The sequence below is a fragment of the Erpetoichthys calabaricus genome, chromosome 4 (assembly GCF_900747795.2).
Source record: "Erpetoichthys calabaricus chromosome 4, fErpCal1.3, whole genome shotgun sequence".
Taxonomy (NCBI): Eukaryota; Metazoa; Chordata; class Cladistia; order Polypteriformes; family Polypteridae; genus Erpetoichthys; species Erpetoichthys calabaricus.
Genome location: NC_041397.2, coordinates 271,860,075 through 271,887,018, shown reverse-complemented (window position 1 = coordinate 271,887,018; position 26,944 = coordinate 271,860,075). Strand labels below are relative to the sequence as shown.

The 26,944-nt window shown below is 36.9% G+C and overlaps 1 protein-coding gene across 3 annotated transcripts in view; it reads right to left on the bottom strand.

The window, feature by feature from the left end:
• The window catches only part of si:ch211-214p13.7 (uncharacterized), a 46,020-nt gene that overhangs the window by 8,428 nt on the left and 10,648 nt on the right, over positions 1-26,944 (bottom strand). For all 3 annotated transcript variants that reach the window (XM_051926821.1, XM_051926819.1, XM_051926820.1), the window contains exons 2-3: positions 15,465-15,487; positions 2,365-2,396 (exon numbers count right to left, since the gene is read on the bottom strand). In XM_051926821.1, coding sequence (XP_051782781.1) covers positions 2,365-2,396; positions 15,465-15,487 — 55 coding nt within the window. The remainder of the gene's footprint in view (positions 1-2,364; positions 2,397-15,464; positions 15,488-26,944) is intronic.

Sequence of the window (26,944 nt, the reverse complement as noted above, 5' to 3'; positions counted from 1 at the left end):
TACAAGCCATAAAAACCTGGACACAAATAAATGCACATACACAGGCTTGGTTCGCAATAGAATTAAAATCCTGTAGTACTTCTTTATACTCCCTGCTCTGCGCTCCAATAAATGCAAGTTATCGCAAATATACTAATAACCCAATTGTGCTTTACTCACTCAGAATATGGAACCAACATAAAAAGCATTTTCAGATGGAAAATCTTTTATCCGTGGCACCTCTGCAAGAGAACCACCTCTTTCAACCCTCGCAAACATATCCAGTTTTTAATATCTGGAAAAGTTTTGGGATTAAAATGCTCAGAGATCTTTATATAGACAACATGTTTGCATCTTTTGAACAATTACACTCCAAATTCAACCTCCCAGCTACACATTTCTTTCACTATCTTCAAATTAGAAATTTTGTTAAACAGAAAATGCCCGATTTTCCTCGCCTCGTACCCTCTACCATGCTGGAAAAAATACTGCTCAATATTAGAAGAATTAAACACCATTTCCGCATTATATAAAAGCTTATTAGAGTCCCTACCTTTCAAAGACCCAAGAGGACATTGGGAAGAAGATCTCTTAATCAATATATCAGAAAAGGAGTGGAAGGCAGCAAAGCAGAGAATTCACTCGAGCTCCATATGCGTAAGCATTGAATTATTCAACTAAAAATTATATATCAAGCTCATCTGTCTCGCTTAAAACTGTCCAAAATGTTTCCAGGGCAAGATCCAACCTGTGAACACTGCAACCAAGCTCCTGCCTCACTGGGTCACATGTTTTGGGCCTGCACCAAACTATAACATCATTTTGGACCAAAATTTTTAAGTGCCTTTCAGACAGCCTTGGCTAATCAGTAAAAGTTATGTGATTGTATACACCCAATGTCGACTTTCATTAGAAATACAGTAAATGTGAATTTGAATGATTGGGTTAGGCTAGTTAGAAGGATGATAACACCAGGATGAACTGATTGCAACATATGCCTGATGATTCTTTATCTTGCATAGATCTAAACTTGACTTAACCTTACACATGTGTGATGAGAATGAGTAGTTGATTGGATCAGAGCATCCAGCAGTGAATAAGGGACTGCAACTGTTTGTGTGTGCTGTGTTTCTTTGTGTGCGTGTATGTAGGTGGATATTTGCCTCCATGAAGTATGCCCTAGGTCTGATTTATCTGATGAACCATACTCTATACTATACTATATTATACTTTACTATACCACACTCTACTATTCTAAAATATATAATAATACCGTAAAAATGACAGAACATTAATACCTGAAAAATGAAAAACCGACAGTGCAATCCCTCATTTATTATACCATCATCTGCACAATGTATCTAAATTACATTTTTAACATTTCACTGACTGACTGACATTTTTTTTTATTATTCCCAGAGGGGTCCTTCATTGTATAGCACCCCTGGAGTAACTTTCAGACTAAGGGCCTTGCTCAAGGGCTCAGCGGAGTAAGATCCCTTCTGGCAGGAACGGGATTTGCACCAGCAGCCTTCCAAATACCAGCACAGATCCACCAATTCACTCATTTTTTCTTCATTAATGTTACAGTAGAAAACAGAATATTTGTAAATGTGGCAATGATCTATTGAATGCAGTCAATGATTTATTGAATAGAAAATAAATAAATAACTTTTATAACTTGGCTTGCAATTTGGGATTTATATCTTTTTGTGCATCCATCCATTTTCCAACCCGCTATATCCTAACATAGGGTCACGGGGGTCTGCCGGAGCCAATCCCAGCCAACACAGGGTGCACACACACACACACACACACACGCACACACACACCAAGAACACACTAGGAACAATTTAGGATCACCAATGCACCTGCATGTCTTTGGACTGTGTGAGGAAACCGGAGTACCCGGAGGAAACCCACACAGACACGGGGAGAACATGCAAACTCCACACAGAGAAGACCAAGGAAGTGAATAAAGAAACATCATAAAAGAATAACTCAATCTCAGATTTGTTAGTTATATATATAGAATATTCAATTTATTTTTTCATAAATTATTTGATTAAATTTGTGAAATTTGAACCTCCAAACTGTTTACTGAAATTTCTTTACAGTCCTTCCCATTCATTTTCCCATTCATCCTGTACACATTTTCTCAGTCTACAACTATTCCATTTAGTGCTTCCTGTAAGCCATTTAAATAAATGAAGAAACAGTAACAAATAAAATTAATGTCCATTCCATAATGTCTATGCCTTTGTGCATCTCCACAAACCGTATCACAGACCTTCTCTTCCATATACATTTATATATATTTTATTCAAAGCAATTAAAATAATTACTTTCTTAAAAGGATACAAGATAAAAAGAAGGAAAACTTACAGGTTTTACATCTGCATAGAATGTTTCTTCTCCTAAAATGACAAAATCATAATCAATGAGCTGGTTGTAATGCAACTAATGAATCTATTACACACTGTGGAAATTATAACAGCAAGTTAAAAAAGTTTACTGCAGCATAGATAGATTTTCTTTGTGCATATTGTTTCTATGTTTTTACAGTGCAAGCACTGGCCTAATAACTGGCTTCATCTCCAAAATAAATAAATTAAAAAATGTAACCCTTTTCTGTTGCTTCCTATATGTAGATCTGAAAGCAGCTGTCTACGGTATGTTAAGCATTGATTATTTAATCAATGCATGTAAGATATGCTGTACACCTAAAAATAAAGAAAAAAAAAAGTGGGTCTTTGTTGTGTCAAAACGGCAAAAGGATAACAAGCAGAACCATTAGAAAGAGATTATTTGCATGTTTGAGTTTCAGTTAGTGGGCAGAATCTCAATATGCAAATATAAGAATCATCAACTTTAAAGTCTCAAACTTAAAGAACCAAAAGTTGTTTATTGTAATGACAAAAAATCATCATGCCATCTAACTAAACCCGTTCTTTAATTCCATGGCTTGTTGCTGCTCTCATTGTGCAATAACATACATTTCCAAAATTGTTGATTTTCTCTTTTCTGAGAGCACTGCTAAAATGTTTTGGGGACCTGAGCAGATCAACATTCCTGAGACCTCCACCTTTTTCTTATTTTCAGATATTATATGATCGACAATGTTGGTTATGTTTTGCTGGTCATGTTTTGGTTAATTTTGTATCTTGTTATTGTTGGTTGCTAATTAAGGAAAAAGAAATAAATAAGCGGTCCAAGTCATCAAGAGCAAGTCAAATAAATATTAATTCAAAAGAAGTTAATTAGGAGCAAAAACAGGTCACTAATTAAGAAAAGGGTTAGAATGAAAACCTGCAGCCACTGTGGCCTTCCAGGACTGCTATAGAGACATTGAGAAAAAAAATGCTGTTGTAACAACATTGTTGAAATCAGTGGTGTTCGTGTTGGTCTGATTAAAACACTTTAATTTCCAGTGCTATAAACATTTTTAGTTCTATTGGCTAATAAAATTCAAATATTACACTTTTACAGTTGAAACATATCACTAGACATCATAGGTGTATTTTATTATTAATTGCTTGTATAAATTACACATCTTATTTAAATTGAACATGCTTCCCCTTGGCATCAAGAAAACAAGAAATTAAATGACTTAAAATGAAGTAATTATTCAATAGCCAAGGCCTATCATTCTTGATTAAAATTTGTCTAATAACTCAAAAAAGAGGTTTTGAGTGGTTCACAAAGTGAATTTGATTTTTTTTTCTAAAATGAGACATCCTTCTCCCAGTGTGTTCTGATTATAAAGAATGCAAGCTCTTAACTTTTGGATTATTTTTGCGTGTCTGTGGAATCACGTTTAATGCTAACATATTTGTTGGAATCAGGGTAGTACAGACTATCTCTAACTCCAGTTGGCAATTTATATCTCCCTCTACAAAATCTTTACAACTTCGAGTTAAAAATTATCAAAGATGCATTAACTAGTCCCGAGTGTGAACTTTTTAAAATCTTCTCTAACTTTATTTCATGTAGTTTTGTTTAATTGTCTTCTTTCTAAAGGTTTAAGAATACATGGAATCCATTTTGTTAATGGTTTTGCAATTTGGTGCCATTTTCAGTTCATTAAATATATTTAAAGGCTTGGCATGCCACCATTTTGTTACCCTGATGATGCCACCATTTAAAGCTGTATTGTTAGTGGTTGCTATGCCCATCGCTATAATGTGACAACAGAAGATCATGTCAGGTAATTTCACTTTTAGGTTGTTATTGAAGGTCAGTGTTGCACATTTCTCATTGTCCAAGTTTCTGGATAGCAACAAAGAGGGTTTACAGTGTTTAGCTGGATTTTATTGTGTCTTGGCTTTATTACTTTGCGTTCCTTTTGACTATTTTTTCTGATCATATTTTAGGCTTTGTTTACTGAGTTTTTATCTTTTGTTTTTCGACCTTGGCCTGTTTTTTCTCAAATCATTTTTAATTAGTCCACATTCTGCTCCCTTTAACGTCTTTTCTAGACTGCATTTTCAAACCAAGCAGTACAGGGCACTGGACAGGCAAGGGCTTCATTGCGGTTGACTTTGCAGAGTGTCTGAAACCACACAGATGCCACTTCCAGCTGCCTGTTTTGACTCTGATCCCTCTACTCTTATTGAAACTCTTTCTGTAATTATTTCTTTGCAGCTTCATCAGCTTTAATGTCCAAATCTCACTTGAATATTCACCTGTTCTTTCCTGGATGTTATGTCAGATTTGCATGCACTTATTTTATTTTCCAGCTGATTCTTACATCACTGGAATTATCTTAACTTTCTCTATCTTTCTCCTCTCTATATTTAAGGATGCTATAATTTTTCTTTTATTTGTAGAACTGCTTTATACAAGTGCATGTTGATTCATTCTTATCTGCTATTTTCAGTATGTGATTTATTAAGATACATTCTTTGTAGGAAAATGTGCTAGAGAAATAAATTTAGTATCCCACTTAACAAAATATTGTTAACTGTACTGAAGTTTAGCTCAGGGGGTAAGACGGTTTACGTTTGTCATTAAATGAATTTATGTAGTTTAATACAATCTTGTTTATCATGGCGCCATAGAGTCGTGACATGTTGCATGTTGTTTGGACATAAATGTATAAATTCCACTTGACACTGTACATGTGACAATGCTACTACTACATACTGTATGTATTGTTCAGATTCTGACTCAGATATGCTGATTATCCACTCTCATTTTCTTTCTTCTGGGACTTGTATTTACTTATTTTGTATTTAATAGATTCTTGTTAGAATGTGCTGTATAAAATTATGTTACATTATTGAATTGAGTCTAAGGATGGGTTGTTGTCAAACAGTAAAAAGTCCATTGAGGCATTTGGTGTGTAATTTAAGAATATATAAAAATACATTGTTGTTGTACAGTTACTGTATTTTTCTATTGTCTATTTTGCTAGCTGTGGAGCACTTTCAGCTACTTTCCCCTTGTATGAAAATGTGCTACATAAATAAATGCTGTTGCTGATATTCACCCCACTCCTTGTAACTGTCGTGGGCAACCAGATTCATGAAATGGATTGATGAATGACTGACTGAATAACTCGCTCTTAATATGCTGGGGTTGGGATGGTCAAAAGGTACAATCATATCTACTGTAGGTGCTCTGATGGCTTTTTATTAAGGTGTGGTAGAAAAGGGTTTATACCACATTTGGAATGGAATTAAGTGGAATAACTTTATTAGCGAAATGTGTTTATACATACACATATAAAAATTTTGACTTTGTATAGACATTAAGGTATTCACTATTGTAAGGTGACATGGGATGTTAGAAGTTGATCAAAGGTTAAGAAGATTTACAGCTAGGGGAAAAACACAGTTTTTATGCCATGCTGTTTTAAATTTAGTGCTTGTAATATTTCCAAGAAGAGAGGGCTTTAAAGATGTGATGTTTAGGATGGGAAGGGTCAGCAATAATCCTACATGCCAGCTTTTTGGATGTGGAGTTACAGTTGTGCTCATAAGTTTACATGCCTTGGAAGAATTTGAAAGATGTGTACCACACTTTAAAGAAAAGATTACTGATCAGGCATAAGACATTTCATTTACTTTTAATGGAATCAAAGTTAAACTATAAGGCATCACAGAACAGCACAGCAATTAAATAAAAACATAGAAATAAGGAAAAAATGAGATGGTCCCTGTTCAAAAGTTTGCATACCCTTAGCTCTTTCTACTGTTTATTGCCACCTTTAGCACCAATTTAGCAGTCTTTTGTGATAGTTTTGGGTGAGGCCCTTGATTCTCTTAGGCGGTAGAGCTGCCCGTTTTTCTTGACAAAAATTCTTGGGTTGCCTTACATAAACTGCAAGTTTGAGATCTCCACAAAGTGGCTCAATGAAATTGAGGTCAGCAGACTATGATGGCCTCACCAGTAACTTCACTTTTTTCTGCTGTAGCCATGTGCTTGGCCTTGTGCTCTGGAAGATCCAAGTGCATCCCATGCACAGCTTCCAGACTGATGCATGCACATTGTCCTCCAATATTTTCTGGTAACATGCTACATTCATCTTGCTATCAATTTTCACTAAGTTACCTGTGCCACTGTAGCTCACACATCCCGAGAACATCAGAGATCCACTTCCATGCTTCACAGTAGGGATGGTGTGCTCTTCATCATGGGCCTTGATGCGTGCTCTCCATACCGTGTATGATTGTGACCATAAAGTTTAATTTTGGTCTCATCACTCCAAAGGTCTTTGTTCCAGGAGTTCTGTGGCTTGTCTAGATGCCATTTGACATATCGTAAGTGGGTTTTTTTGTGGAATTGGCACAGTAAAGGCTTTTTTTTCTTGAAACTCGATTGTGCAGCCCATTTTCATTCAAGTACCTCCTTATTGTGCTTCTAGAAATAGCAACACCACTTTTTTGCAGAGAAGCCTGTATATCAACTGAAGTAGCCTGTGGGTTTTTCTTGGCAGCTTGACAAATGATCCTGGTAGTTGCAGCGGAACTCTCAGTTGGTCTGCCTGACCGTGGCTTGGTAACAACAGAACCTCTAACTTTCCATATTTTTATCAGAGTTTGAACACTACTGACAGACATTTTCAGATCTCCGGATATCTTTTTATATCCTTTTACTGATTTTTTGCAAATCAACAACCTTTTCTTGCAAGTCCTTTGACAGTGCTTTTGTTTACCTCATGGCTTGGAATCCAGCAAAGTCAGTGCAGCTCTGCATGAATTTAAATTGACTATTTATATACAGACACAAATTACAATCGAAAGAGGTTACGAGTGTGGTCACTCTCCCTTAATTACCTTTAATTTGAACCTGTGTGTGTCAACTTATATGTATATTATCAGCCCCAACTTTCCAGGGTATGGTAACTTTTGATCAGGCCAATTTGGGTGATTTCAGTTATCATTATGATTTGAAAAGGGCACATATATGTGATAATAAGTTGTTTTGCCTTGGCATTCTGCATAATTAAAAGGAAAGCTTTCTACATGATTACTTACATTTTCCAAACTTTGGGCAAAATTTCACAAATTCTGCCTGGGTATATAAACTTGTGAGCATGACTGTATATAGATCTTGATGTTTGGGCAATCACAGGCAATTATCTTCTCTGCTCAATAAAAGATGCATTCAAGTCTGGTCTTGTCCTCCACAATGACTGTTCCAAATTGAACTGTTATGGCGGATGGAAGGATGGAATGATTGTATTGTAGAATTGGATCAGTAATGGTTTTGCCATTTCTTTAACTATTGGAAAAAACAAAGTAGGTTCTCCAGTGATCATTTTTAACAATAGACTTGATATTAACCCAGATGAGATTTTAATTATAATTACCAGGAAGTACAGATGCTTAAGATTGGGATGATGACAGGATTCTCCATAAGTCTATAATCCAATTGATTATTTCTTATTAGGCTGCAAAAATTATTACAATTACTTCAAATTAAAATTTGTATTTTTGTATTTTAATGATGTACTTATCTGTAGTGTATATCTTTCGTATTGTATTTGTCCGGTTTTTTTTTTGTGTGTGTGTTTTGATATCTGATTTACCACTTCTCTTAAGTTTCATCCTTTTAACTGGCTCATTCTTTAAAACAACAGATTTTAATGCACAATGTTCCATACAGGCGGAGTTGTGGCTCTGAGGCTAGAGAACTGCACTGGCAATCGGAAGGTTGCCGGTTCAAATCCTGTAAATGCCAATAGGGACTCTGCTCTGTTGGGCCCTTGAGCAAGGCCCTTAACCTGCGTTTGCTGAGCGCTTGGAGAAGTGAGAAAAGCGCTATATAAATGCAAAGAATTATTATTAATTTCCATGTATAAGGAAGTGATAAAATTTACCAATGCTACTCTAATGTAAAATAAGGAATGCTAGTTTATGAGGTCTGGTTCAAGTGGCAAATCGCTTGTAATATTACAGTATGTAGATAATTAATAGAAAGTTACTTCACCAAATGTAAGTATCAAATCTAAGGAATATAATAAAATCTTATAGGATGGGTCTTCAGTTTCTTTCAAGAACCCAGAGAAGAGCTTTGTTATTTTGGTTGCGATTGAGAGGCTGTTCTCTCATCAGTGTTTTAAAGCTGCGAAGCAGCAACAGATTTCTTCCAACTCAGCAATGGTACCATCAGACAAACATGGTAGGTTAAACACAGAATATGGAGTGTGATGCTATTCTCAAAGTACAGAAATCCATAACTACTGCTAGCAAGGTGGCACAAAAGTGGTAGCTGAATCAAAATTAAGATCTCACTCTGTACATGGTTGAGGAATACTAGGAATGGTGTAGTTTGTGAATGTGAAGGAAGGTAACCGACACCGAATGCAGCTGAAATGCTCTGATGGCATGTTCTCTGAATCTTTTCATGAGGGAATAGCCATAGCCCAACTAAACAAGTATACCTGTCTTCCAGTTTCAAGCTAATCTCTTTCAAACTCCTTGTTTACTTAGGCCCACATAATCTAGTTTTAGATTTATACTCTTGCTATTTTGTGCATAACATATGTGCCTGTCTATGGCAGGATCGTCATAACCTACATGTGTGAATTCTAACTTTCTTATAAAACCTATTAAACCTAAATATGCTTTTAAAGCCCAATGAACTGTATATGATTAGGCACATTTACTCTTGTGGCTAGTATTAAATTCCCCTCTACAATACATAAATACCTTAAATGTCTTTCACTTTTGTTTCAATTGTGAAAGAAGAACTAATATCTCAGCTCACCTTGCTAAAATAAAACCACAAAGTAAATCCAATAAACTCTGTGCCATGAAATACCTAAAGTTATGAGAATTCAACTTTTGATTCTTTTTTCTGAAGCTTAAAATCCCATTCTAAGTTTGTTAGGGCTTGCAGTCTTACCCAGGCTTTTAAATCTCATCTCTTCTCCCTGGCATTTTAATGATTTCTCCTTCATTTACACCTTTCAGTCATCCCTAAAATTAATTGTGATAGCATTGACAAAGCAAAATTCAAATGCCACCTAAAATCTGATATTTACTGTCTTGTATTCAAGATGAAATACTCCTCTCTTTATTTTAGGTACGTGGGTGGCACAGTGGTTAGTGCTGCTCCCTCACAGTTACACCGTACTGTGTTCAATATTATTCTGTGGTAATTTTTTGCATTGAATATGCACAGTGGCTGAAGTGGAAAAAAAGAACTGTCAGTACTCCTTGTTGTCCTGATGCTCCAACCTCCTCCTACGTATATATTGTTCTACATGCAATGCTCATATTACAAATACTTTGGGGACTGTGGGGAAATACAAAAGGGCGCTGATATAAAGAAACTGTTTCTGAGAGTGCAGGGTGGTGGTAGGGGTGAGTTTTATGGGAAAGAAGGGAGGTTTGGATGGTCTCCCTTGGAAGTGTGAAAGTGTGTTCAAAAGACAGATTATTTTTTTAAAAATATGGGAAGTGCTAGTATGCACCAGTATGCATACATTAACTTCTGGCACTTCTAAAAGTAGAATGGATGAGCATTGCCCATCTTCAAGCACTGAGTATGCACATTCGGGGGACTCTGTTTTTTTACCCACATCCCTAAAGTTGGCCCTACGATGGACTTTGAGGCTAGAGACATTATGTTATACTATGCCTTGGGTATCTACCATAATGAAGGGGAATGTACCATTCTGTTTACTAAACTAATTTTTAATGCATTTTTCTTAATACTTATTGCCCTACATTTTGTCAAACTATTTTTTACTTTCATGTATTTAATGTCCATTAGAAGACACTGTGATTTCTTCCCTTAAGAAGTGTCATCATTACTCTAAGTCATGTGTGATTTGTCATTTCTCACTAGTCACTTATTACTCATTGCTAACAGTTACTTACTTGTCACTAGTGAAGAGTGTAACAATTCACATGAAATTGTATTTGCAACAAACCTTGCAGTTTCACATCACAAAATAATTCATTAAGTAAATTGTGTCTCACAGCATAATTTGTGCCATTCACAAAAAAAGTAAGGTGTTTATTTCCTGTCTGTAGGTTTTTATACATCGATTCAGCATGTGTTCACCTGTCATCTCTAGTAAAGAAAAACAAATCGCTGAAAGTGTGCATATCCTCACCTAGGAGAAGGTGGGTGCTCAGTAATGGTGGGTTTGGCATAGTAATGTTCATGATGATACAATTTAGTCTGCTCCGTGTGGAAAATAGTCAGCATTTCAAATTATTCAAAAATGTACTTTACTCCCCTGCAGTGATGTGAACGTTTGGCATAAACAGAATAGATTTTACTGGTGTGGGATGGATTATATACTTATATACTATACATAGCTGCAGAAGAGAACACAAGTAAATACAGAAGTGTGAACTATGCTGAAAAGAGCAATTTCTTGTTTGCCACCACCCAAAAAAAAACTTTCAAACTCCAAAAAACACTTTAGTGAGTTTTGCATATGTGAAATTGGCTGCAAAACAAATTATGTGTCATTTTTACAAAATTGTATGCAAAATGAAACTTGCTTGTACGCTCATCACTACTCGGCACTCATCACTAATCATCCAGCACCTCTCACTCATTATGCACCACGATTCACTTGTTACTCAGTTTTCACTCATCAGTGATGGTATGAATACGTAAGAATAATTAACATTTCTCAGAGCTGTTTTGAGTTTTATCATTATTAAAAAATGAAACTGTGTGCCTAGCCATTGTGTTATTTTGAGTGTTATCCTTTATGCTGTGGCCATTACTGTTAAAGTGTGCTGCCACTGGAAGATCAACACTGTTTGTTATGAAATCTATGTGAGTTCATTCGCTGGCACAGTGTCTGACCAGTTTCTCCTACGTACAGTCCAGTGTTGGGCCATCTTATGCACATGATTAGGATACTGGCCACAGCATAAAGGATCTAAGGGTCACTGTGCTTATGGGTAATTTCAAGACCCAACAGGAGCGGAGAGAATGGGAATACAAACTTATGCTTAAATTTAATATTCTACAAAATGGTCTGAATAGAGACAAGAGTTTTATGACCAGATATGTGGACTAACAGACTGATTGACCAGCTGACTACATCAGAGGCCTATCTTAAAGACAATGCACTTCAAAAAAAAACCTTACACGACTTTCTCTAGTGATGGTTATCTTATCTCTACATTTTATTAGTTCTTTGTTCTCTTCTTTCAGGGTTAATTCATCTAAGGGTTAATAATTTTGCTAACATTTGAACAAAAAGGTTGTTAAGATGAAAGATAAAAATCACATTGCTGTCCCAATATAAGCTAGAGTATTTTTCAGTTTCTTTGTTACACCTTGCCTGATGAAGGGGCCTTAGCTGCCTCGAAAGCTTGCATTTGTAATCTGTTTAGTTAGCCAATAAAAGGTGTCATTTCACCCTACTTTCTCCTGTATCAATCTATGGCTAACATGGTACAACACTCTACTGCTTTGATTATTTGGCATAAGAGCCAAAAGTAGAAATAGATGAATAAATAGAGATCATAAAGTGTGTTTTATGAGCAAATGAAGAAACTCAATCCAACATATTTATGGCATGGATGGCAAAACCTAGGCAGGCCTTAATACTTTAATTGGGGCTAGAATGGTTAAATGAAGAGACCTTGGTGACACTTGAAAGCAGCCGATTAATGACACATCTTTACCAGCAACTTTTATGATTAGGAAAGCGCCCTTTCTTGATGCTTCTGATACTTTTGAATCATGATATCCATGAAACAGCAAAGCAAACAGAAATGTTAACTTTATATTATTTCTCCAGGTTTTTCTTAACCTGCTTTTTGCACTTCAGATTCACATGCTGTAAGGCACTATATAGATCTCAAGGCCACTGAGGGAAAGGGGTCAAAGTCTAAAACAGATAAACACAAAGAACTGGAAAAAGCAGGACTCAAAGAGCTAAATGTATGTCTGGGAAACCCAGCAAGTAATTCTGTTGTGCATCTTTGTTTTTTTTTTTTGGATTTGTATTTCACAAAATAAAAGCAAATAATGACAATTGCATTAGTTGTGGTTGCTTTCAAGGTAGTATAAAGCAACTGCCAATGTTAGATAGAGCCCACAACATCTGTGGTTATTCTTTCCATGGATTAAAACAACAGAAAAGTGAAATGAGTGATAGAAATTCTTCCAAGCTGAGAATTGCCGTAGCTCATTGTCTCTAGAGAGTTCTGCAAGTAGTGTCCAGAGATCCAGAATTTACCATCAAAGCATTCTCCCAGTCACATTCATCTGGAGATTTAGCCAAGTCACACTACCTGCCCATTTAGATAGCTAAAGATGAGCAATTAGAAACCCACTACCATTTTTTAATGGCAATTCATCACTTACAATTCAACACTGAAATATCATATTAAGTACACAGTATCTTTTGGAAAATGGAAAATTAAAATAAAACTTTTATTTACCTCATTTTGCACCTTCTAAATCAAAATGAGTCTAACCAAGCCTCATTGTAGTTAGTTGGCAGTAAAACTACAAGCAGCAAGTGTAGCCAAGTCACACAGTACATACTGTAGTATTCAGCCACAGATCTCTTGATGAAGTTATAATATTCTGAGGTTGCTGAATATCAGTGGGACAAAATCAACACAGTCTAGACAGAGGCGAGGGGTAACAAGTGAGCTACTGCTCTATTCAGGGCTTGAAGAAGATGATGACACACACACGCACACACAAAGTATGGCATTTATGGTATCGGCACCAGCACAGAGGGCATTGATAAGATGGGAAGCTCCCACATCATGTTAGCATTCTTTAGAACCAAGAAGAAAAAGATCAAGATGAACATCATACAGTGGTATGTGCCAACAAGCTACAGCAATGAAGAAATCAAGGATTTTTTTTTCTACAACAGTGTGCAGAATATTCTGAAAACCTATTGTTAGAGAGATATTCAGATTCAAACAGGAGACTTCAATGCAAAAATAGTATCAGATAACACTTGCTACGAAAACTGATGAAAAAACATGAATTGGGAATGAGGAATGAAAATGGGGAGCACTTTGCTGACGTGGTCATGGAAAAACATTTCACGAATGAGTTAAGATTACTGTAAGCCTAGGATCACTTGTTTCTACACGTCTTAAAGACTGATTAACTTTTCAATCTCTCCCTTTCTCTTCTCTTGTATGGCTATAATAACTGTTTTACTTCAAAATCAAATCCTGCAAATTTAGATTTTTATAACATAAATGTTTTAAATATAAATGCTTGTTATAGTAAATTTTTTTATCTTATTACTGAAATTTGGTGGTTTAGATTGTGCATGGCATGTTTTTAACACTAGAATTACCAGAGCCTACGAAAAAACTTGTTGATCCGGCACACCTTAAATCCGTTCGCACCTCTCCCTCAGCGTCTTTTGTCCTGTAAATGTGCCGATTAAGACAAGCAGTAAGCAGCCTGCTATTCCCTCCCCCCACCGTTGCAGAATTTGCACAAAGTTCTTCCAGCTCATGCCTTGATTGATTATCTAGGAGTGAAGTGCTGGAGTTTTAGAGTGGAAATAATAGACTGTTATTTGGAACACATGCATTTCATGTGTGTTCCGTTTGTACAGTAATCTGTGTAAACACATTTGTTAAAACAGAAATGTTTTTCATATTTTAGTAGTAAATGACAAAATGTAGGCATAAACTATATAATGTGTGAAGCCTGAAGTCCAAAGATCAAATAAACACTTTCACAAAAGGTTCAAGGACGATACAACAGCTTCCGTGATGTAGCGGTAACAATTGCTGAGTTGTAATCAAGAGTCCCCGGTTCAATCCTGACTGCTTCCTATATTTGCCGTTTTCAGTAGTGAGCTGCTCTTATTGTTAATATTATACAGTACACACATACATTTGGTTTGCATCTGTAACAGACGGTGTACATTTATAGGACTTGTTAAAATTATCATTTTTTTTTTCACTTTTATTCTCTCAGTCACGATCACGATACATACTACTGCACTAGGGTTCGGACGCTGTTAGTTTTTATTTGAAACTGGGAGTAACTGTAGATGTGAGTGGTGTTTTGAGGCAATGGAACTGGACATTCTCTGATCTGGAGGGATAAAAGCTGACACACAAACGCTGGTGAATCTGCCTTATTCATATCTCACCGTCACTTGATTTTTTTTACTCAATTTTATTGAGTGTTCCTGCTCATGTTGAATTAGTATGCGCCTTATGGTCTATGATGTCAAAAAACAAAACAAAAAAAAAAACAGAGACATAGTTATATATGATATTTGGAATTATTCATTTTATAACCTGTATAGTACATTTCGGAAAACATTGTGGCACGGATGCAACATTATTCATATTATTCATATTCATTTGCATAACACCAAGTGTTTTTTTTACCTGATCTTGCCAGTCCACACATGTTGCTGTTTCTTTTGTATTCCAGGACATGCAGAGGCAACAATAGTACAGAGAGGTCAGTTCAGCGCTATATGCAATCATCACATTCAAATGTTAACAGTTCACACTCGAGGACCGTTCTTCCTACATTTACGACATGTGTACCTGTTGCAATGCGCATACTTCTCTCTATGCTTAAAGGATAATCGCTACTTAGTGTTTTTTTTACCTTCTGAAGTTTAAATGCTATTAAAGATGCTAATTACTCATGTATTATCCTACACACTATTATAATATGGTAGATTATGCATCCATCCATTTCCTGTACCCTCTTTGTCCAATTCTGGTCATAGAGGCCAAAGGACAACTAGAGAACCAAGATGAACACGCACACAGAGAAGGGGAGAACTGAGCACATGAAATACACAGATTATGATTTGAGCCCAGGACACTGGACCTTTGAGGCAGCAGCATTAGCCATTGCACCCATGTGCTTAGTATGCATTCATAAGTAAATGTTACTTCAATACTGTCAAAATTCTAAATCTCTTGTTTTTTTTTATCATTTTATTGCACAAGACAAATTAAAAAGCTGTTTCAGTGTTGGCACTGTTTATTGTAAAATCATGAATGTAAGATTTTGCTGAATAAACAAAGAACACATACCTTTTTCTGCAGGTTTTTCCTTCCTAATAAAAAAGAATAATAATAATTAGTTTGTATGCTGTAGCACTTGTCTCAATAAGATTGTTTTTATTTTAGTTACTCATATTTGTATAAACTGCTTGCCTTAATGCAGGAATAAATGCTTTCCTATGACAACTAAAGATTTCTTACAGTATATTGTATTTATGACTTTGCTGCCTGCCCACTATTTCATCTGCTTTACATCTCTTTCACCTTCCCCCAAAATTGTGGTCTACGCTTGAGATATTAGCTGCATATTCACATGTTCACGCTTCTCTGATGGTTTGCTTTAAGTATCTGAGCTGTGTTGCATGATGTGTGCTTTCATGAAGAGTGCTCGCTTTGAAAGGTCCTTGTGAGCATACGTGCCATCTCTCAAGTCTTCTGATAAGCCTTTTTTTTATTATTTTTAAATTGTTATAAACAAAAAACAAAAAGAAAACAAAAAGCCCCCTTGATTTAGCCAATAGTGATATGTATTATATATATATAAATCTGAAAAAGGTGGCAAAGTGCTGTGCATATTATTAGTTATCAGACCTGTATCTGTCAGGGAGATTTTATAATAAGACAAATATTTGGTGTTTACTGTGTGTTTGCTCCTGGAGTCATAAAAGTGTTCTCAAGTGCATATTAAACCTGATTTAATCACTAAATCACTACAGTGCCCCATACCACATTTATTTTTTGATTGAGATGTTTCCATTATAGAAGATTAGGAAACCAAAGCTTATCTTAGCAGCACTGTGCTCAAGTCAGGAGCCCAACCCTGGACCAGCAGTCTATCAAAACACACACTCAGTCTTACCAGGTTAGTTTAGACATGTCAATTAACCTAATAAAAATATCTCTGGGAACTATTGCAGGGGTGCAAACCACTTTAATCACCACACCTTGCGGAAAAATGGTCTAAATTCTTAAAATAGAATTAAAATTGAATGGTACAATTTTAAATTATTCAAATAAAGACAGAGCTTTAAATAAACTGGATTTTTTTGCTCTCCTCCTATGCAATTTTGACTTTTCCTTTGATAGATATACTTTTCTTAGATTTTAAAATTTTGCTTTATTGGTTACACATGGATTTTTAACTCGATCATTTGTAAGGTGCCAACATCTTTTAATAACTTGCAACTATACATTTAAGTAGATTTGTAAAATTTGAGTATCCTTAATGAAAAATGCCTGGGACCAGAAGTATGTTGATGTGACAAACTTATTAAACCTCAAAAGTGATGAATATGATGTATTTACTATATTTTAGTTCCATTTTAACCTGGTCAATTCAGTGTATTTGCCCTAAAGAACATTTCTGGTTTTTCATCAGCTTATATTGGCTACCTGTTATCACTTCTCAGGGAAAAGGCCAACAGGTCAGGAATATCTCAGCCAACCTTCTGTCAATCAGGCCTCCTGTGCTGGAAGTCCCTTACTGACTGACAAATCGCTACATTCAGTTTTCATGTGATGTGGGTGTACATACATGAAATATAAGTTGTTTTTGCCAATATGAAAAGTCAATTTGAAGCATTTTTTCTGATTTTTCTAACAGAATTGGAGCTTTTACTGAACTCCTATTGCAATAAGTGCACCTAGTGAGAAAGAAGCTGCCTCTTTATCATAAGCAGTGACATTCCATTAACGGACAAGTCGTCTGACATTCTAATGGTGCTACGCAGCACTTTTGAATGTAGGTGTCATTGTGTCCCTTCACTCTGGACAATACTCGTCTTCTATGTTTTATTGCTTTGTGGTGCTTGATGCTTCACGGAATACTCCCCCAATCTCCCCCATCAACCTCCCACATCAATCATGATCATGTGTCATTTCTCCATAGTACTTAATGCTTCATGGGAGCTCTTCCTCCCCCCCCAGATCGTCAGTCGTGTGTAGTTGCTTCATGGCATTAAACGTTTCTTCCCACTCTGAAGGGATAAATCCATTTTGATTCTGCATATATGTTATTCACATCCAAATTTTTTATCATAAGCATATTTTCATGCCTTTAAAGTTTTTTTTTTTAATAGATCCCTGGTGTGGAATTATCCCCTTGTGGGCACTCAAACATTTTCAGAATTTGGAGCATTTCCATCCATCCGTCCATCCATTATCCAACCCGCTATATCCTAACACAGGGTCACGGGTGTCTGCTGGAGCCAATCCCAGCCAACACAGGGCACAAGGCAGGAACAAATCCTAGGCAGGCTGCCAGCCCAACACAGGACACACACACACACACACACCCACACACAAAGCACACACTAGGGACAATTTAGGATCGCCAATGCACCTAACCTGCATGTCTTTGGACTGTGGGAGGAAACGTGAGCACCTGGAGGAAACCTACGCAGGGAGGACCCGGGAAGAGAACCCAGGTCTTCTTACTGCGAGGCAGCAGTGATACCACTGTGCCACCGTGCCACCCTTGGAACATTTCGGCCTTTAGAAATTTAAATTAAAGATGCTCAACCTGTATAATACTATCTCAAATGTATAACACAAGCTGAAAATCATCACTGCCGTTTAATTCAATCACTGCATTCATGATCACTGCACATGCTGCCTACTAAACATTTGTTCTGTTGGAAATATACTTGATTTGGTAAACAATATTATAGGAAGTACAAGGTATGATTTATGTCTTCTTACTGAAATCTGGCCTAGTAAATCTGAAGAATTTCCTTTAGACGAGGCATCACCTAAATGGTTATACATTTCTTCATAAATCTAGAGATACCAGACAAAGAAGTGGCCTTGGGATAATTTTGTGTGATGAACTGCAAACTGCATCTAACAATTTAGACAAATTTACATCTCTCAAGGAACTCAAAAATTAAAAGATTCTAGCATAATTCTACTAGTCTACAGACTACGAGGACAATATTCATTATTCATGACTGAATTTTGCAGCCTTTTATCTCATTTACCTATAAATTATGACCATGTTGTGTTGCTGGGAGATCCACAACAAATCTACATTGTTTTCCAAACTGCATGAACAGACAGCATTAAAAGTTATGAAAAATCCTGTTTTTATTGCCCTCCCTGACTGCTATTTCAGATTAATAGATAACAACAGAAAAAAATCCCTACAGACATTAGCAGTGCAGATTTTAGTAATTTTTAAATTATTAAATTAACAATATAAGATCCCTGATTTCAGCATCACCTCACAAATATTGCATTGTCATATCCTGTCACCACTTGCAAATTACTTTAGTATTTTTAAGTTGATTACAGAAAATTCATAACTTTATTTTATAACATTACATGTCCCTATGCCAACAAAACTAGTGAAAAGCTTAATGGCTGTTTTGGCAGAATCCATTCTTAGCATTATCAGTACTTCCTTTTTGACTGGTTCAGTTCCTGATACACTAAAAGTGTCACTTATCAGACTGTTACTGAAAAAATCAGAGTTAAACCCACATAAGCTTAATAATTATAGACCAATTTCAAATTTACCTTTTCTTTTTTAAATACTTGAAAAAATAGTTGAAACACAACATCAGCCTAACCTTATACATCATACATCATTATACACACCAGTCTGTCTCAGTACAGAAATGGCACCAACCCACACTATAAATGACATTCTAATATCACCTAATGAAGGAGATTACACGGTAATTACTTTGTTAGATGTAAGCCCAGCTTTTTTCACCATTGACCATTCTATCCTCTTAAATAGGCTGTAAAATTATGCTGGGCTCTCAGACTCTATCCTTGTGTGGTTTAGTTCATATTTATCAAATTGGTTTTGGCATGTACAGAAATGTGTTGACAGCAGTTTGTCATTATACTCAGAAGTTAATTTTGGTGCCCCTCATGGCTCAGTACTCAGACATTTACTGTTTTCACTTTGCATACTTCTATTGGGAACTATCATTAGAAAACATAACATTTGTTTACGCTTGTATCCAATTACCGGTTGTGTCCTTAATTAACTGTCTGCTTCAAAAGTTTATTTTCTTCTAGGGATGCTGCTGACTGGAGGTTTTCTTTTCTACTCCTCCTCTGTTGTCAGCTGTTGGCCATACTTTAAACAATTAATTAATCGACTGATATTGTTAGGTTCCATTTATGTTAATCAGTTTCAAACTGTTTTTTATTCTCTTCCTGTGTGTTTCAACAAATCAGTATCTTAAACAGTATTCATTATCTAATTAGTAATTTCTGAAGTTCTTGAGTGCAGGTTCAAAGTGCTATAGAAAAATAAGCAAAATTGAACTGAATATATGTGTTTATTTGCTGTTCTTAATACAATATATAATATGCTAACACTGACATAATTATTTTTCTTATTTTCAAAAAGCAAAAGAATGCCGCTGTGTGGTTTCATTTTCATGCTACTGTGAGGAAAAGGCTGTAGTGTTTCCTGTTAATAAAAAATTGAATTCATAGATTTGTTCAGTGTGATCTCTTTAGAAATGTAGGTTCAAGGCAACTAGCCAGGTCGAGTCAGGTTGGGGAACATACACTGGTATAGCAAGTTGCCGCACCCACCACATAACAAAACAGCTCAGGATTCTGGTTGGCAACCCCCCAGGCAGACATGCGGTCCAGTCCCACCCTCCGGAAATGACCATCTATCTGCCACAGCCAGGTGTTACGTGGGCGACCCCTTGGCCTGGTCCAGCCACTCGGGCCCTCAACAATGAGGATCCTTCAAGCTGGATCACCCTCAGGAAATCTCACTACATAATGCCACATAATGCTCCCTCACAATGCAGGTAATGTGCCTCATTCAGGACTCTGTAAGCAACCGCTCATTCGACACAAAGTCAAACCAGATGTACCCAAGAGACTCTCTGAAGATACACAGTACTGAAGGAGTCAAGTCTTTGTCTCAGGTCACTGGTTAGTATCCATGACTCGCAGCAATATAGCAAGATAGGAAGCACCAGGACTCTAAAGACTTGGACCTTTGTCCTTTTGCATAGATATTGGGAGCGTTAGACACCCTTTTCCAGTAACCTCATGACCCCCCCTCCCCATGCTTTCCCAATCCATCTACTGACTTCATAGGAAAAGTCACCAGAGACATGAATGTCAACACCAAGGTAAGTAAAGCTCTCAACAAGGTCGAACCCCTCTCCACAGACAGACACACTGCTGATGGCTGTGCCCAAGAGGTCATTAAAGGCCTGGATCTTGGTTTTTATCCAGGACACCCACAATCTCAGACACTCAGACTCCTCACTCAGTTTCTTGAGAGCCCAGATCAGAGCCTCCACTGACTCGAAGATCACAGTATTGTCAGCAAAGTCAAGATCCATGAGTCTACAAGTGAAGCAACTAGTGCAAAAAAAAAAAATTGGATTTGCATATGCCCTTAACATAAGACATAAGCAAATCTTCTGAAACCATGAACAGGGATAGCCTCGTGTTTCTGGTGTTTTTTTTTTTTTTTTTGCAAACCCCAAAGAAAAAGCAAAATAAGTCAAATTCATGCACATTAAATTAGCACTTGCAAAAACAATGTGAAAAAATCTGCACGTGGTCGTAGAGCAGGTGACACTGCTTGCAAATGGTATGGTTAAAAGAGAACTGGAATTTACGCAAGAAGAGATCGCTCAGACGTAACCATACTACCCGCTCAAGCAATGACCACTGGGCATGTTTTTCCTGGTAGCAAAAGGCTCAACAAAAACATATTTTGGTTTACTCCAGCACTCTACTCAAAAGCCACACTTCCTCTCTGCAAAAACTAGACAAAAAAACTTTAAATGGGAGTTGTTTTGCTTTAATTTAGCATATAAATCTGCCAATCGGGTAAGCAAAATTTGCTTGAAAAGATTAGTAAGTTAAATGATTGTAAAAACAGTTTTTTGGTAAGTCAATAATTCTTACAATAAGGAAAATTGATTTAATGTCATGATATAAACACTTTTCAGTTGCTTAAATTTCATTTTTTGCAGTGTTGCAAGTAAAACAAGAACCATGTCATACCATAAGAACCAACTTCCAAATTATTATAACCACACTGATCTTAAAGGTAGAACTGTCTAAGTGAACGTTAGACCTAAACATCACATGTGCTGTCATAACACAGCTATGTAAAAACTTGATTTTTAACCCAAGTGGAATAAATCTCAAATGGCATCCTGCACAAAATGTGCTTGTTTGAAGAATTCATTGTTAAAGGAGAGTTTGAAGACTGATTATTCTCAGTATTCTAATTTTCAAACAACATCCTAGACAAGTAATTCAGAGCGGGTGCATATAATTCATCACAATGCCACTGAAAACAAAACAGATTGCATATTTCCAAATGAAGTTCTTAAAGTTCTTTTTAACATTTTGCTCTTATAAAAAGTTACTGGTCTGTGCATCTGGCTAAACATCATTTTTGATGATTTTTATCTTTGCTCCTGTTTCTTTAGTGCAGATTTTGAACAATTCAAATTAGCTGTCATGTCTTGTTTTTCAGAACAGTTGACTTATCTCCATCTTGAGCAAATTTTGCGCATGTTTTTTAAATTAAATTGTGCTAATTTCTTTATTGATTTCTCCTTTTGTTTGTGTGCATTATTAATTGTTATTCAAATGTATATTGCTATTGCAATGCATTTGTACATTGTCATTTTGTGTTCTTGTTTCTATACTGTAGATGCCAGTATTTTGGAACTTTTTATTCAGTTTGTGACGGGCGGCCATGGCCATTACCCAGCCGGGACACCAGCTGGATGGGAGGACCCGGGGAGAGAGGATCTGCCAGGCAGTAAGAGGGATGCCATCCTGGGTGGCTGTGGCACCACAGATTCCCACAAGGCACGCTGGGAATTGGAGTTTGGTGCAGCCCTGTTGGGTTCCATGGGGGCTGCCTGTGGGAGCTGCAAAGCCTTACCTTGAACTTCCATCATATCATGGAAATGATTCTGGGTAACGCTAATAAGCCACCTGCAGCACTCACAGGAGAAACATAAAAGGGACCACCTTACTCTATTCAAGGAGCCAGAGTCGGGAGATGGAGGACAAAGCTTGCCAGGAGAGGAGTGTAGAAAGAGAGAAGAAAAAGAGAGAAAAAAAGGACTGTGCTTACAGTATGTGCTTTGCTTATTTGTATTTTGCTGCTGTTGGGAGCGAGGAAAAGCCGCTTCCCCGTGTTAACAAATGGTCCACTTGTGTCTCTGCCTGTCTGTGTCGGGTTAGGGAGGCTGTGCGTGCCCTGGTGATCCACAACTTTGATTCTGCTTGATTGCTTGGTATGATTCATGCACGTGACCCATATTGGCTATGATATAAAATATGTCATTGCACATCTACAGCATTTGAACTTTTCATTTTAAAGGAAAGACCTCATGAGAGGCTAGCACACAAAAACAAACTAAAGAAAAATGTGGGCTTTGATTTTTGCTTCATTACGACTTTGTTTTTATACCTTAAACATTTGCTAACTAGCATCTATTTTGCTTCTAAAGAAATATTTTTCTTGTTCTTCACCACTTGTGGTGGGGGATGTGTGTGTGGCTTGGTGAGGTGCCCCATTGACACTGAAGAACTGAGGGGGACCCTGGCCAGGTTTAATGGTTGACTGCACCTATCAGCGGGTGTCTCCTCTTCCTGCAGGCCCTGAATGAATTAGCACGGGAGATGCCAGATTTTAAAAAGAAGCACTGCAGCTCATGGTTTTAAAGAAAGAAGACTCTGCCCTTGGTTTAACCTTGTTTTAAGATTTATTTATTGATCCTGCACAATTCACCTTACTTTTGATGCATTATTTATTTGCGGATTGGCACTGTACCTTGCAGAATGCTGTTTGATTTGTGGAATAAAGCACTTATTATTTTCTACTAACCCTTGCTGAGTGTGTCATTATTTGCCTGGCTCATCCTCGGTTCTGACTATTGACAGGTCCAGATTCAGGCTGCCAAATGACATGGAGACAACCCAGACTGTCACAGCCAGCTCCCATGAATCAGTGCTTCCCTTGTTGTTCCTCTTCAGTTATTCTTCTGTCCAGTATTTTGCAGTATCAGGTCAATGTGTTCCTACATTTCCTCAAGGTAACTTGGTCTTGTAGCTTGATGATTGTCAAATAGATTCAAACAAATGACATGGGTAACTATATCTACTCTCTGTATATAGAATCCTAAGCCTAAAAGTGCAACGATTTTATGTCACACTTTAAATCAGGCTTATTTTAAAACCTACAAATACATGTTTGGTATCATTCTTTTCAGAATTTATCAAACATTAATCTGATGGTGTTAGATTTTCAGATTCTTATTTTGTTTTTAAATTATAAACTAAAAAATATCAAGAACTCACATCCCGTGAGACGAGACTTTGTGCCAAAAGATTTAACCACGCCCGGGGCTGGAAATAAAAGACAAAGAGTAGGACAGCTGCTGTACAGGCTTTTAAATGTTCGAAGCACCACACGAGATGCAGATCACGCGGCACGGCAGCAGCAGCAAGCCAGCAGCTGATCGAGCAAAGAGGAGGTAAAAAAAAACTGTATTTGTTTCCCACTGTATCACCGTTTAAGAGGGGGTTTCGGAGGAGCAACCTCATCTTCTTGGGGTGCGCTCAGCCCCCCACTTCACAACACGAACGGCAGAGATGCAAAGTGGCTGGCATGTAGCGCAGAAAAGGGGGGATGACAGGCAAAGCGATTGGGGGGAACCCCCTACTAAACTATATAAATGTCATAATTATCAACAACAATACTGTATTTATATTCTAACATATAATCTACCATTACAATGCATTCTCTGGATATATACTGAACCAGATTTGGGACGTGGATAATTACAGAACACAAATAGATTGCACCTTGTATAATAAACACATTTAAACTCACTTTTCCTGACCTGGAATCAATATCTCTAAGAGCATTTACAGTATCCATCCATCCATCTACCCATCATTCCATCCATCCACCTTCACACAGGACCAAATTGTGGCTTCCTTAATCTTTAGACTATAAAATTCTGAGAAGAATGAACACAGAACAGTAAGACACCATCAAATAGAATTACAGAGATTATATTTCCTGGCTCAACAACTACTCAATAATACTTTATAATTTAGTTTTTTGTGCTTTCCAAAAAAAAAATCCTTATAAACTGTTGCAAATTTCAATATGCTCACCGACAAACAGAATGGCAGAAGAAAGTCTATGAATCTATGAGATTCTTAACAGAATCTCAAAAATGGAAGCAGAGATTATTGAATGTTGCCTGGGTGGTGTAATGCTCACCCATCCAGAGTCCTGAGTTCAAATTCAAGCCTGGTGGGTCTTTTTTTCTCTGGGTTTTCCCTCAACATTGAACTTATGTGTGTCTAAGGTTATTTGGCCACTCTAAACCAACCTGATGTGGGTTTACGAGTGTAATAAACTAGCGCACCATCCAGTGTTTGTTCCTGCCTTCTGAAATGTCTCAGTATTTCACTTTAAAATAAATTTGAATGGTTTATTGTTCACTTTTAAATTGTTGTTATATATTGAGTGCAAGGTGTCGTGGCAAACATCAGCGATTTGTAATACTATATATGCTGTAAATCTTCAGCAAAGATTGAACTAGAATATGGCTTTAAGACACACAATCTGATTTTTTTGTTTTTGCAGTGTGTGAAATATCCCATGAGAATCAAGGGATCTCAGTAGTGCTCCAGTGCTGGCCAAACAATGAAATCTTACTCTGGTACTATGGAATATATAATAAATGAACTCTGGAGAATGCTGCCACTTAGGATATTCAATCAGCAAATAAAAAAATGCCACCTTATATGTTTGATTGGCATCGTGGTGTCATGCAGAGTGCCACTTTTCTTGACAGACAGAGGCTCTATGTTGACAAATCGTTGCATTCCTGCCCTGATTGTTCACACTCCAGCTGACTACTAAGAATGAAAGTCCTCTTTGCACAACTGTGACAGCTTCATCTGTATAACGATTATGTTTACTGAATAAAAATACCATAAATAGCTACACTGTATCGTAAGAACCTAACAAGACAGATCACTTCATCTTCATCTTTTATGACTGATGGGAAAAAAACAAAATAACAAATTGAAAAAGGGATCAAGATATGCTTAGCCTCATGTTGTTCCGAATGTCACTTTCGCTGTATTAGCAATTCCCATCACACTCTTCATCATCACTGAGGTGATGCTTCATGCAGGTAAGCAGTAAAGCCTAAGTGGAGCTTAAATGTATGTGTTTACCATGAAAGATCATCCTATTTCTCTAATTGTTTTATTTAAAGGATGTTATCTCTTTCCTTGGTGGACAGGCTGTTGCCATGTAAGCCTGTAGCCCCATACAGTCAATGAAACACTTGTATACTGCTGCCTTCAGTCCTGCCTATGAAGCACTTTCCGTACTTTGCTATAATATTTTCTCATAAATTCAGTAATGGGCAGTAAGTAATTTATAATAGTGTAACATTTTTAATTTTTTTTTTAAGTTGACAGTTCATGAGGTTAATTTGTGGGTCCCAGACACACCCAAGACCTCTTATATTTTGCATCTTGGAAGGAGATCACTGAAGCCAATCTATTTCATGTTCTCTAACAAAATGAATTCAGTGATTTCAATATAATAAATACTTGTAAATGACAATTAAGGCAGCATAATGATATACAGAAGCAGACAATGCTGTTTTATTTGTTCAATAAAAAGTGTTGGCAAGATAAGGAAGTAAATGAGTCATGTTACTTTCCATTTTGTTTTTTTACAACAGGTTTAATTATCATTGTTTTAAAATCATGACTGCCTCCTAGCCACAACCTATTATGTGAAATCTTTTTTCCCTATTTTGTATAATGAGAAATCATGCAAAATGACACCTTTTATTAGCTAACTAAAAACATTACAATATGCAAGCTTTCAAGGCAAATCAGGCCCCTTCTGATTGTTGCCTGAAGAAGGGGCCTGAGTTGCCTTGAAAACTTGCATATTGTAATCTTATTAGTTAGCCAATAAAATGTGTCTCTCTAGAAAGTTGATTCTGTTCATCTGGACAGTTTTTTTTTCCTAGGAAGACGTTATACTCATTCCTCAGTCTCAGTTCTGACTGCAGGTTTCTCCAACCTTATAAACAGTACCTTAGCATAATGACTGCAACTAGCACCATTGTATTCCTGTTACGGAAGCAGAGGAGGTGGTCCGTAAGAGATTATAGGATGACCTCACACTCAGTAAAAGGACCACTCTCAGCACCGACCAAGTGTGTCTGCTCTTGGAACTCTGTCTTCAATCCACATATTTCATATACAAAGGCCAGTACTGCAGGTAGAAACATGGGTGTGCCATGGGTTCCCCAGTTTCACCTATTGTGGCCAATCAGTATATGGAAGAAGTGGAAAAGAGGGCACTATTATCCTATCCTGGAACATCACTGAGCCATTGGTTCAGGTATGTGGACGACACCTGGGTGAAAATCAAATCTCAGGAGGTACCACAATTCACTGACCACATCAACTCAGTGGACAAACACATCCAGTTC